Raw genomic sequence first — 14,220 nt, forward strand, 5'->3', positions numbered from 1 at the left:
TTTAAATAAAAACGTTAAAGTATACAATGCAGTATTCCATTATGTGTTTAAAACATAAATAGTATAGTTACTGTACTTGTTTGTCAGGTCTATTTAAAAACTTTCAGAAAAATTTAGGTAAAAAAACTAATATTCAGATCGTAAACAAGTCAGATGATAGATGAAATCAGTTGAAAATAAAAAAATTCAGAATCAATCATTGATGTACACAATAAATTAAGGATTTATTGCACGTAAATTTAACTCAAGACTTTTTATTAGTAAAATCCACTAACTTAGGTCTTTATTTTTTCACAAAACGAAGGAATGTTAAAATGTTAGAAAAGGATACAGATTGAGAAAAAGTCTAAGAAGTGTGTGTAAGTGAGAGAGAGTGTGAGTGAGTGAGGATGAGGAAGTAAGAATTTCACGTCGGGTAATTCAGATAAAGCATAAATATAAGTGATACTAGTCGACAAGGCGAAGTGCATATCGGAGAGTTTACGAACTACTGCTGCGTACAGTCACGTTCCAGTGGTACTGGTAAAGTAATTGCGACTTCTGCCGTGAGATTAGGTTGCTTTGTTAAACATTATTGTCTGTGTGTATGGACGCAGAGGCGTATCAGAATAGTGTTACATAACATTATATAATATATTACGATTTATTTACATTAATTTCATATTAATGAATTAATTGATGTCATTTTAATTTCATTGTTTAATAATAAACTATCAGTTATTCTTGTACTTAATTATTTTATATAAATAATTAATTTATTTTTTTCCCTGTTATTTTGTAATAAGGAAATTGTTTTCTTAGTAAGTGTACTTTAAAACACAAGCATGAAGAAAATATATCGCGCTAAAAAAAAATTTATAACTAAATAAAATATACATTTCTTACATCAGTTATTTTGGTTTAAGTCAGTGATCCCCAAAATGTGCGCCGCGACGCCCTGGGGACGGCCTCTTCACAGGGGCGCTGCGAAATATTGTAAAAGCTTGATAATTAGTTAATATATATTAACTTAATGTTAATATAAAATTTTTTATATGTTAAAAAATAATGAAGATACACGAGTTTTATTTATTTTTATTTATTAATGCACTTACGAGTAGTCATACTTTTGCTTAGGTTAGGGCGTCATGGAAAAATTTTAATTGAAAAAGGGCGCCGCGACTTGGAAAAGTTTGGGAACCACTGGGTTAAGTAATCATATTATGATGAACAAAGACGCATGAGTCATAGAATTACGGGTTAAAGGTTTTAAATAGGCGTGTAGTTATAAGTATTACGTAATTTGTATACGTGTTATATTAAAAATAAAACAAATATTCTCTGTTCTTTGCTTTGGAAATTGCAACAGTTGTTACTTAAAGTAATCGGGTTATGATGTCAAGTGAGCACTGAAAACCTCTTCGCAGTCAAGCGCGTAGTCTCGCGATTAACGTTGTTAAGTTCATAGATAAAGAAAAAAATTGATTATTGGTGCCTGTTGAGAAAGCGATAGAACGTGCTTGTAGAATGCTAAACTTAAGCTGGTCTACAGCAATTAACATCAGGAAAGTCGGATTCGAAATAGAGGCTAGTGCTTCTCAAATTCAAACGCCAAAGAAACAAAAATTTAGGAATTTCTTTTTTAGGAATTTTAGGAAATTTTTTAAATTTAAAGAGGAATTTCTTAAATATTTTGAATTCTATAAGGAGAAACTTACTGTACAAAAATTACACAATTTTTTTGTGAGGAACTGAATTTTAACGCCAGTAGGGAAACACTAAGGAAAATTATAAAATCTATGGGTTTCCAATTCAGGAAGTGTAAAAACAATACAGTAATTTTGTGTGAACCAGATGATGTAATCGCAAACGTGCATTTATTCTTAGGTATATGAGAAAAAATGCAACTTCTGATTCAAAGAGTCCGATCGTATACTTAATTGAAACATGAATGTACACACATTATACGGCAAAAAAGTGCTAGCAAAGTGACGACGTACCAGTTTTTGTTAGTAGTGCCGGTGACCGTAAATTGTGGTTAATGCGGTGGGAACATGGGATTCATAGATTGTGCTTTTTTACTGTACGATTCCAAGAACAAAATAGAAGATTATCGTAAAGAGATATCAGCAATGAAAATTTTTTGAAGTACGTTGAAAAGCAAGTTATCCCAGGACTACCGAAAAATTGTGTTTTAGTCATAGATAACGCACCTTACCGTAATAAACAAAATTAAACCTCCGTCATCCAGTTCATCGAAAAAATATATTCAAGAATAACTCCAAAATTTTTAATTAACTACAACCAGATTTAACAAAAAAATAACTTGTAAAAATGTTCAAATTGCATCGCCCAGAACCACAATATGAATAGGAAAAAATACTAATTAACAAAGGAATTACGGAGTTTAGATTCCCACCTTACCACCCGAATTTTAACCCGAATAAATTTATTTGAAATCTAGTTAAAAAAACATTCGAGACCGCAATTTGTCCCACATGTCATTAACAGAACTGAGAGCCTGTTCAAGAGAAATTACATTAGATGCAATTTCATCAATTACTATAGAATACTGGAAAAGATCATTGTCGAAAGTTCAGGAGGTAATGGATTCGTACTGGAAAACAAATGCTTTAATGGAAGATGCCACTGAAAGCATAATTATAAATATAGGGAATGATGCTGAGACATCAGGTAGTGAAGACGAATTGGAAATTAATTCAGGTGGAAGTGAAACCGTCAAGCTCAGAAATCGAGGGTTGTTAGCCTATTACAGAAGATAGTTGTACGGATACTGCAGACAAAAATGGTTAAGGATAGTATTAAGGAATGATTAAAGAATGAATGATTAAGGAATGATTAAGATAGTATTAATCGTTTAATTATTTAGTAAATTAATATAAAAATATTATTTTATTTTATATTCCGCAACTGTATCCAACTTGTTGCGATTTGCTTATATTTCCAAATTATTGCTATCATCTTTGAATATAATGCTGTGGACTATGATGTCATTTTAGTGAAAACGTTTACTTAATTAAATTATTGTAATTAATTGCAGGTTAAATTTATATCAATTATGAATAGAGTAACGTAAATTAATATTTTTAATTGTGTTATTACGGTAATCAGAAACAAATTCCAGGTCCCAGAAAATACAGTAACCTATTTTAAACGGACAAAATTACTTGTATATAACGGATTTACAGGCATGTCATTTTGTTCAGTTGGACTTAGCCCAGACTTTACTGTTGTGTGATATCTCTATCTAATCTTGCTGTCCTCTACGAATATGAACTTTGCCTAGTCGACTTGTAGTGTAGATTTAGAAATACAATTGCAACATCTCGACGGTGGGATATTGATGTACAGGATACCAATGATTGATTCTTTGAAGAAAATAGTCGCCAACAGACAGAGATCTGTAACCTTCTACAGAACTTTGTTTCTTTCTTAAGTTTTAATGGCTTGTCACCGAATATTTCTGAATAACACTGTTTTTGTGTCATTACAATATTGTTTAACCGTACTACTGATAAATAAAAATACGTTTTGAAAATTAATATTTTCTGAAATCTTGCAAAGATATTCTTGGTAACCATATTTTTAATTAATTAATTTTTTTTTCGTAAAGATATTCAGATAATCCAGAGATCCATACGATACGAATTCAGATAAATGGAATTTTGATGAACAAATTATTTATGAAATTAATACAAAAATATAACTTAAATTCCGATTACTAATAATTTAACACATACATAACAAACATGTTTTTTTTATGTATCCCGATTAGCCGGAGCATTAATAGTTACATAATTTTTAACACTACTACGAAATAGCTCACTCTCTTTCAAGTCACTTTGTTGGGGAAATCAGCAATCTTGAAAGTCATATATTACTTAAATCAAACAGTCGTTACATTTGGTATTTTTTACTGCATCTGGCATCTGGTAAAAACATTTATTTATTCACGTTGGTATGCTGAAATCCAGTTACAGTTTTGGATATATTTTGTGTTAATGATTATAACGGAATAATTTTTTGTAACACGATGTGAAAATATGAACTCTAACTGGGTTTTGAATCCAGAATCTTTTTGATTGGCAAAGATACTGAGTGGTGTTATAAAATTCTTCTTACCATTTCATAAAATATTGTAATTTTAAATTAATCTCGATTGTAAAGACCTGCGTGAAGGAGAATTCTCTTCATTACAAACTATAGCATGCATCACTAAAGAAAAATTTTGTCTTCAAAGCCTACGTAACTGGCGTTCACTAAACTTTATTTGTATACTAAATTGAACGTTTATAAGGTTGAATTACACATCTTACGATGCATTTGATGAAAATAAATTCTGTACTGTTGTCAAATCTATTTCTGTATTTTTTTAATATTTTCAGTTATAATTTTTGAAAATATATAAAAAAAAGTGGGGGAAATGAAAACTTTTACACTAATTTATAATTAATTAAAAATCAAATAATCGGGTGATCATAACACGAAAACAATTTTTCGCCCTTTAATGTAATATTAAGTAATATTTAATGTAAGTGTAATATTAATGTAATCGAAAATATTTTATTCATATTTTAAAAATTATTTTTATAGTTCGTTTTTGATATTTGACAGGATTTGTATAAAATTTGTGTTTGATTATATCTTTCAAATGGTAGAAATATTCAAACAAGTTAACTATAATTATTCCTTCCGATTTATTATGTTTTTAGTTTTAAGAATTTTAAAATTATTATGTTCAATTTTATTCAACCGTCACAGCGCTAGGTTATAGCTATTGTATGAGAAACATATTTCTAAAAATGTATTTTCTAAAACTTTTCGTCTGTAAAAACGTTTTCAATTTATACTTAATTTGCTGACTTTTAAACAGAATTGTTCAGCCAATTAGGAAATAGTTTATTTTTAAGAAAGTGTAAGGCATACTTTTTACAGCTGTTCAACCTCACATAAATTTTCATGTTTTACAAATCGCGTACCAAATTCATTTTACTGGTGGATCGTATGGACGAATTTAACATTGTAAAGTTTTCTACGTACACAAATGAATATAGCAGCATAGATTTTGGCTCATCCTTTAATAAAAATATCTGATGTGGACACTACATGACTTACTTGTACGCCTATTAAATTAAATATACACTTTTTTTTACGATCAGAGGCTAATAATTATTAATAAATCAATACATGTATTTTTAAAAAAAAGAAAAGGAAATGTAGTCTGATTCCAATGTGCCTTCCCCTTGTACGATCCAAACATTTCATTAATTAAAATTTTATTTGGCTATAACTTTGTAATCAATGAAAATAACTACCACTTACGACATCGTTGCAAATCTCTCAATGAGGGCTGACTGCCCTTAAGTTACTGCAGTTAAGAAAAAGTCCAAAATCCAAATTTTCTTGGATTTTGGGCTTTTGTGGACACTTTTGGTCCAGTCGATTGCAATCAAAAGGGGAGGTGTACAACTAGATGTTACAACAGTCCTAAATCCAAAATTTCAACATCCTACGGCTAATCGTTTTTGAGTTATGCAAGATACACACGCACATACGTACGTACGTACAGATATCATGCCGAAACTAGAATGGATATTTCCGTTGAAATCTGAAAAACCGAAATTTTTCGCAATCAGAATACTTCCTTTACTTCATACAAGGAAGTAAAAAATGGAATTGACATCAAGACCATGTAATGCGTAGCACGCATAAAAAATTATAAGAATCCCACTGTCCCTACCGATGTTATATATTATTATATTTAATGTTTATTGGGTCTGAAAGGTTTCAAACGAGATATCTCGATTTTTGATGATTGTATTAACGTTGCTACATATCTTGTGTAGAAACACATGACCTGCCATACAGAAGATAATTTATCGTGACGCATATATATATATATATATATATATATAATATATCAGGATGCCCACTTTGCCTATCTACCCGCCGGGTGGCGAAAAATTTTTTTTTTTGTCAATTCTCAGGCCGACTTTTTGTGTCTAAAAACTCTTTTTCAAGATCATGGTATCACCGCGAGGAGCAGGTGCGTCGATTGCAACAAAATTTATTTCAATTGGATTAATAGAAAAAAACGTAAAATAAACAAACACAAACATAAAATGTACTGGTCGAGTTCATAAACCCACCGGATTGGTCTAGTGGTGAACTTGTCACCGCAAATCAGCTGATTTCGAAGTCGAGAGTCCTGAGGTTCAAATCCTAGTAAAGACATTTACTTTTATACGGATTTGAATACTATATCATGGATACCGGTGTTCTTTGTTTGCTGGGTTTCAATTAACTACACATCTCAGGAATGGTCGACCTGAGACTGTACAAGGCTTTATTTACATTGTTACGTAACATTCTTATTCATCCTCTGAAGTAATACCTGACGGTGATTCCGAAGACTAAACAGAAAAAAAGAGTCGAGTACATAACCTCCCTTTTTGAAGTGGTTTAAATACAAACCTTTTCTTTATTTTTGACATTTACATTATAAATGGCGTTTAATCTTTTTAAAAAAAGAAGACACATTTGTTTAGCTGTTATGTAGTAAAGAATTTTTAGAAATATTTCCTTTCTGGTTTTGTCCTGGTTTACTGTTCATTAATGTTGAGTTCAATTATTTCTCTTTAGTACTTGAATTTTTCGGTTTTGTTAATTTCCCCGTTTGCTGTTATCAGTTTTTGTGAGCTAATTTGATGTTCGTCATGAATTCTGTTTTTTCGAAAGAAATCTGCAGTAATGTCTTTTCTGCTTATCTCTTTTGGTAAATTTAATGGTTCGTTGCGTGACTGTTGAATTTGATACGATATCCAGATCATTTGGGAACGCTAGACATTCTGTTTATTATTAAATAGTTTTTCTTATATATCAGTCTGATTTTTTCGCTAATTTTGTGTTCTTCCATTTTTTTTTTAATTCTCTAATAACTTTTTATTATTTTATTTTTATATTAAGAACTCATTTTTAACAGTCAAAATTATATAGTACAAAAAAACGGTAAACCCGTTTCTTAATTTAATTTTTTTCTGAGCTCTATTACTTCTATAAACAATTTTGCAAAATATGTTGCTTGATCATGATCGATAAAGTATGTAATTAAATTTAATACGTCCGTCTTTTAACACTTCATTTTTTATTTTTTATTTATTTTTTTTATTTTTTATTTTTATTTCACCCTACCACCGGGCCAGATCCACAACAAAACAAAGCACAGTCATCCAGAGGATTGTATACTCGAACGGACCTCCTTGTCCGACAGCCCATAAGTCTAGTCCGATAGGTCAGCCCGCCGGTTACATCTTTACATTGCCTGCCACTAACCCCTAGGGTGGGTTATCCAAGCCCGACTATTTCGTTTCTGAACTCCTCCCGAGAAGCCGGGACTCGATATTGACGCCAGTACCTCTAATGAGAGCACCCTGTGTAGGTCACTCACACCGGGTCTTGGTCTTTTTCGCGAAGGGATGAGGGAGTACCAGTGCCTCATCACTGCCGCCAATCCGTGTAAGCATAGACAAACGGCAGCTCCGCAGATGGTTGTCCCTCAACCACTCCTCCCAATCCTCCTGGCTTTGTGCTGGAGTATCTGTGCCACAAAGTCAGTTACCGCACGAAACCTCTCTGCCCCTGATAACATACAGTCTATGATTGTGTCAACTGTAAGAAGCCCAGTCACCAACTCACAGCAGCGACGTTCAGCAGCCCACGTCCGGCAGTCGAACACGACGTGTTCCGTTTAATACTTGCCAACTGCATATTCCACATAATTTATTTTTTTTGGAATTACAGAGCTCGGAAATCGCATTAAATAAAGGGTGTTTTTCAGCGTTATTTTTAATGTAAATGACTAATTCTTGCTATTAAAATGAGTTATTTTCTAAATAATGTAAAATATAACCAAACAGAAGAAAATTTTTTTTAACGTGTATCATTTTTGTAAGCCAATTACGAAGTAATAGTAGATAAAACTCCTGTATCTTCTCTCGATTGCCAGTTAATTGTTGAAACAAGTCAAATTTTCGTACTAACAAAGGTAATTTATAAATTAATTACCAATTTTTTTTCCGATTGAATATTCGAGGAGCATGACTTTTGGATCACTGATATTTGAAGGGCTCTATTAATTTTATTTTACAATATTACAATTATTCACTGTAAGCGAAATTGAGATTGGTGGATCCTAACAAAATTTATTATTTCTTTTACGAATAAATGTATACAATGTACAATAGCCATTTTAATTTTAATACTAATAAATTTCTTGTTCTTTCATAATTATTTGATATTAGGTGGAATTTTATTCTAACATTATATCATTATAATTAATCATAGTATTTTTTATTTATTGTTATTTGTTTACTTGTTAGAAATTATTAATTTAGCTTCGTTCAATTTTAACTATTTTTAGATTAAATAAAAATTAAAATAGCTGTAGGATATTTATTCGTAAAAAAATTAACTGCGTATGTATTTACCTTTCCACGTATAATAAAGTTATTTTTTCGCCTACTTTATAATTTTAGAATAGATAATTGTGTAATCTTATAATCACTTTAGACTACACTAAGGATAATTTCAAAACTTTAATGGTAATTTTGTTAATAATAATATTAATAATAATCTATGAATATATGTATATATCTGTATTATATATATTATAATTGTATAATTATAGTGTATTCTAATTACATTAACTTAACTTTGTAATAATGATTTTTTCATCCTTGAATGAATGTACGTTTTTAAATGTTATATGATATATACGAAACGCAAGATCAAATAACCTTTAAAAGCATTAATTTTTTAATTTTTATTTCTGAATGTTTAATCGACAAAGAAATTAAACTTATACCTAAATAGTAATATTTATCCAGATTTTAATCTAAACGTGACGTGAAGTAATGTTGTGCTTATTAATTTTATTTGTCAAATATTAAATTCAGGTGTAAAACTAATATGTATATATATGTGTGTAATTTGTTTTTACAGTGGTATAAATGTAATCATGAAGAATTACGGCCAGATTTAAGTAGTAAATTCCTTCAAATGGAGTACGATAATGAAACACGAAATTTTCTGGAAGAGTGCGAAAGAAAATCCGATCATGTCATTCTACAAATTTGGTATACCCTTATTAAATCAATTCTAAGTTGGTTTCTTTCCCACACGAATATTAATGGGTAAGTTATTTTATTTTTGTTGATTTTAATTAATATTTTTTATTTTAATTTTTGTTAGTGCTGTGGATGATTTTTTTTGCATTCGTGCTTCCTAATTATCACGCATGCGTAGTCTTGACTTGTTTCTTGTCCAAAATTAACTTTAACTTTTCCCTCCTTTCCTCACTCCATCCACTGGATTTTCTTTTCTGTTTGGAAATTTAGATTCATCCACTAGTTTTATGAAATCTTCTAATGAAAATGTTTTGTTTTGAAGTAATTAATCATGTTAAATAATTTCTTTGAACAAATTTATTTTTATTTTTCAAAAAAATCTAAATATTTTTTATCCCCTGAACGAAATGAAGGAATGAATTCTTGCGCAGTTCTGCGTAAGAAGACTGACTTTTGGTTATTTTATTTCGTTTGGAAACGTATCAGGTCATTTTAATCTAAAGATTTACAAAAAATTAGAAAACTAAAGAGATATATAGTTTTTTTTAATATTAAAATGTATTTTCTATTTAAAACAAAATTAAATTAATATTATTATCGCAATTTAATGAAATAATTGAATATATATATATATATGTATATGTATTTTCTTATATAAAATAAATACGATATTTAAAACTATTAATTCAAATATTATGTTTAAAATTTTGTTTTAGTAATTTAACAATCTTGTTCTACTTACTATTTATTGATAATACTTAAAACATTTATAAAAAGAAAAATCAAAGTTCAAACTTTGACCGCGCTTCTAACCTGTCTGGAACAAATATTTTCGTTTACGGCAATATCTTGAATAAAAAAAGGATTTACCGTTTCCGGTTTGTTTTAAAAAATAAATAATAAAACATGCTTGAAAGTAAATTAATTGCATTTATCTGTAATTATGCTGTCGCTTCAGGATGCAAGACAATGGTGATTAAATTGTTTTTTTTATTTTTGATTTTGCTCTTAAATCGGATTATTATCATTTGTATTTAACCTGTTTTCAATTTTTTTTCCCATTTTTGTTTAATGAAAAGTTTAATAAAGTTATTTTCATATAATTTATTCATCCACACAACCAGAGGGCAGTAAAACATATATATATAACATATAACGAAGATAGATAAGTATTTTGATTAGAGATAATATTTTAACATGTATTACACGTCTGCTTAACAGCAGCTTTACCAGTTTCTGTACAGTTTGTTTTAAATGAATGGGTATTAAATTCAAGAAAGGATTATAGTATTATAAAAAAATTAGAATAAAAAATCTTACATCAGTTGGGTCATATTGAATCCGTTTAAAAAAACTAACGTATATTTTGTTAACGAATCAGTGGTTTCAGTGCGATGTCCTTTAAAGACGAAGCCTACTTATTGAGATATGTGTGTCTACTAACAAGTATGATTTTAAAAAATTAAATAAAAATAAGAAAAAAGTCCAATTTTTTATATTTAATTTTGCCACATACTTAAAAATATTTATATTAGAAAGTGTGGCAAGGTTAAAAAACAGTGTGATTATTAAATCATTGTCTGGTAGTGATTGGCGGTGTGGGTTTCATAAATATGATTGTTCAATAATTTGAGAGATAGATGATGACTGTAGAACAGTTGTAATTTTTTCAATGACAATGAAACAAAAGCTGCTCTTAGGCATAATCCCGGCTACATTTTGCCACTCTTCCTATCACTCTGTGATCTTTCTTATTCCAGTAGTATAGAATTATTCCCCTCGGTGTTGAGCCATCCTTGTGCCGCATTCCTGACTTGCTCGAACGCGGTATCACGTAAAAACTCTTTGAGAGGACTAAACAAACTAAAGATCTGATCGTGTGAGATCGGGACTGTAAGGTGGATATTGTAACACCAGCCACCATAATCTTTGAATAACTGTCTTTTAAGAGGTATAAAGAGACGGGCTTACCACGCAGAAGAATTCGCATTTCAAGAAATGACAAGGTTTTTTTTATATTATAGTTTTCAGTTTATTTTCTAGTATGTTATAGCATTACTCACTGTATTTTATCTTCAAAAAAAAGTTCAATAAATTGGGATTATATAGTTCCAAAGCACCATTAGGACCATTTCACCGGCTGACGCGTAGGTTTTGAATTTTTTTCCTGGTAGGTGAACTCGGATATTTTCATTTCAGATTCTGACGTTTGGATTCTGGCCCAAAATGATGAATCCAATTTTTATCACAACTAATTATTGCATCTAAAAAGTCATATTGTTTTTTTTTTTACAAAACACCGTTGATTAGGTTCTGTAGAAATTAATTCCGGTGTTTTGTTTTTTTAATCGACGTCTTAGAATTCATCTTGAACAAGTTTGGCCACAATTAAGCTAATGGAATGAACACTGCCAGTATTCGCACAATGAATTTCAGTTATTTACTAAATTTTTATTTATTTGTACTTCCATCGGTCTTCCTCAATAATAAAAATCAGTTAGATAATTGCTCTGCTCGATTTAAACTGTTCAATCCAGTTATAAAAATCTTCACGGTTAATACAATTTTTAATTATGTACTGTTTTACTATTCAAGAGTGAATTTCGGCTGGTTTATCACCTTCATAAAATAAAAATCTTACCACAGTACACTCTTCTACAGTACATCGTGATAATTGTTCCGGAGACAACATTTTGAAATAAACTAAAAGAGGTTATATTTTTTCGTTAGAAAAAGATGATAATTTTTATGTTAGAGGTACTAAATTGTATATTAATCATTTTTAGGTTACAATACTGGATAGTTTTACTACTGCTATTTGTCTATTTATTTGTTTATTAATTGAATGACCCTCGTGAATAATAATACGTAATATTTTATCAATTGATATCTACTCAATTTCATTTACTTTTACTTAATTTCAAATACTTGGTCTTATATTATTTTTTTTTTTTTTTTAGTTCTATTATGGACTGATTCCGTGAATAATTTCCAATGATTAAATTTAAATTTACCTCTTAATATTATTAGCTATTATTAAATTAACTTCAAATATATTTTTATTCAGTTACGTTTTCACGATTATATTAAATAAATTATTTAACTTTTACATTTTTTTTTTTATGAATGAATAACATTATTAACACCTCCGTAACATATTATTGTTGAAATCAGATTTTTCTTTCTCCTACAACGAGTTCATTATAATTTTTTTCTTTTTTCTAACTAAATCTCACACTTCTTCAGATTAAATTATGTAATCACTTTATCGATATGAAATAAAATCAATTCACAAACAGGGATTCAATTTAGATTCACATCGTATTAGAATTACCAACAGAAAATGTTTTATACCGGTGAGCTCGTATGTATATCTTCTTTATGTTCTCAAAGACTTATCTTGTCATTATATTGGATGTTGTATTCATCTAATTTGTAGGCAATTGGAAAAAAAACACAATTCACATACAAAATTAATTCAGTCATTCCCAAGAATAACAAGATCCCATCCTAGGCCAGATTTAAAAAAACGAAGAATGTAGTGGTTTTTCGCTGTTTTTTTTCATAGGCCTGAATGCAATTTTTTATATTACCATGCGAAGCACACCAAAATGCAGGTGATAACCTTAATAAAAATGACACATTAATTTAGTTTACTACAAGAATTGGCGTGTAATGAATTAACATTACTCTCAAATAACATAACTGATCATTGATTATGTCTGTATATCCGATTCTGGATGTTTACACGTCTCGTACCAACGTTAAAGTAAAATAGATTGTAATAATTATTACGCCCATTGCGATGTAACAATCAACAATTGGGTATTGGTTATAAACATTACTGGTTTAGATGAGTAATATTTGTCTCATTATATTCCCCATCGAACACTGATTTTTCAGGCAAAAGTCTTACTGAGTTGAATTTTCGGTGCGAGAATAATTTTTGTCACTTTTGTTTTGAGTACATTTTCTAGTTTGCCAATTTTTATCGGATTTGTTAAAAACGTTTTTGCAGGTATTTCTTACACGTAAGAAATACCTGTTTCGAGGCACAGTAGCCGTTTTTTTGGCACGGTACATTTGGTCTATGCTCTAGGGCGACAGAATGGGGTGGTGGCGGGACAAATGCCAGCTAACCACATATCTTACACGTAATCTTCCGGGTGAATCCTCTGTAATACCTTCAACTCTTTTCCTACTCATCGAGTAAGACGTTATTTCTTCCACCCAAAAATAAATAAAGAAAATGATTTTACGAAAAAAGTTACAATTTCTAAGAGAAATATTTGAGTAAATGTATCTGAATTCGCGCCACTTTTTTATTACAAAATCAATATACCTTGTCAGCACTAAACGGATATATGTCAGTTGCGATGTATACGAGAATTGTATAAAATTCCTTATTCTTTCAGAAATGTATCTGTTTTCCTACGGTGGCTGTTTTTTATAAGGAGCGAGGTCACGATTGCAGTGTGGGGATCACGGGAAACTGAAGTGAATAGTGTACTTTTTTTTGTTGACAAGTTAAAATTTGGCGGTCGGTTGAATGTTCCAAATAACGCCTTCTTTGATAACTGTAAAAGGAGCCGATAATCATTATTACAAAATTATAAAACTAAGTAGAAATCCTTATTTATAATTCTAATGATTTCAAATAATTTATATACGTCAATCCATAAAAAATTCTATAGCAGTTAATGCAATAGGGGTACACATAATTTCATTACATACCTTTTTATGTGGAAAACAGTGCTATATGTACATATTCTTAACAAGTAGAGGGTAAATAACGACACTTGTATAGGTTTTGATATTATCTTGGTGTTCTTGTTCCTTCTTTTACAGTTGATATGATTGTTTCATTTTTTCTATATTTGTATATAGAATACAGTTTGTGTGATATCTTTTGTTCATATAACTTTTATCTAGATGTGTTGACATAATCGAATCGACTTTTCTTTCAGTGTTATGAAATAAAAAAATTGTACTTCGTATCGCTGTATTATTTTTTGTATGTTGGAAGCAATGCTTTATTTCTCCCGTAACTTTAGTATCAAATAATTAAATAATATTTCTTTTTGCAAGATATTTA

The 14,220-nt window shown here is 29.8% G+C and overlaps 1 protein-coding gene across 1 annotated transcript in view; it reads left to right on the plus strand.

Moving 5' to 3' along the window:
- Window positions 1-14,220, plus strand: part of LOC142326645 (protein-L-histidine N-pros-methyltransferase) — a 495,337-nt gene that overhangs the window by 162,070 nt on the left and 319,047 nt on the right. Inside the window, exon 3 of the mRNA XM_075369242.1 lies at window positions 9,001-9,191. Within this exon, the coding sequence (XP_075225357.1) occupies window positions 9,001-9,191 (191 nt within the window). The remainder of the gene's footprint in view (window positions 1-9,000; window positions 9,192-14,220) is intronic.

The sequence above is a fragment of the Lycorma delicatula genome, chromosome 6 (assembly GCF_047948215.1).
Source record: "Lycorma delicatula isolate Av1 chromosome 6, ASM4794821v1, whole genome shotgun sequence".
Lineage (NCBI taxonomy): Eukaryota > Metazoa > Arthropoda > Insecta > Hemiptera > Fulgoridae > Lycorma > Lycorma delicatula.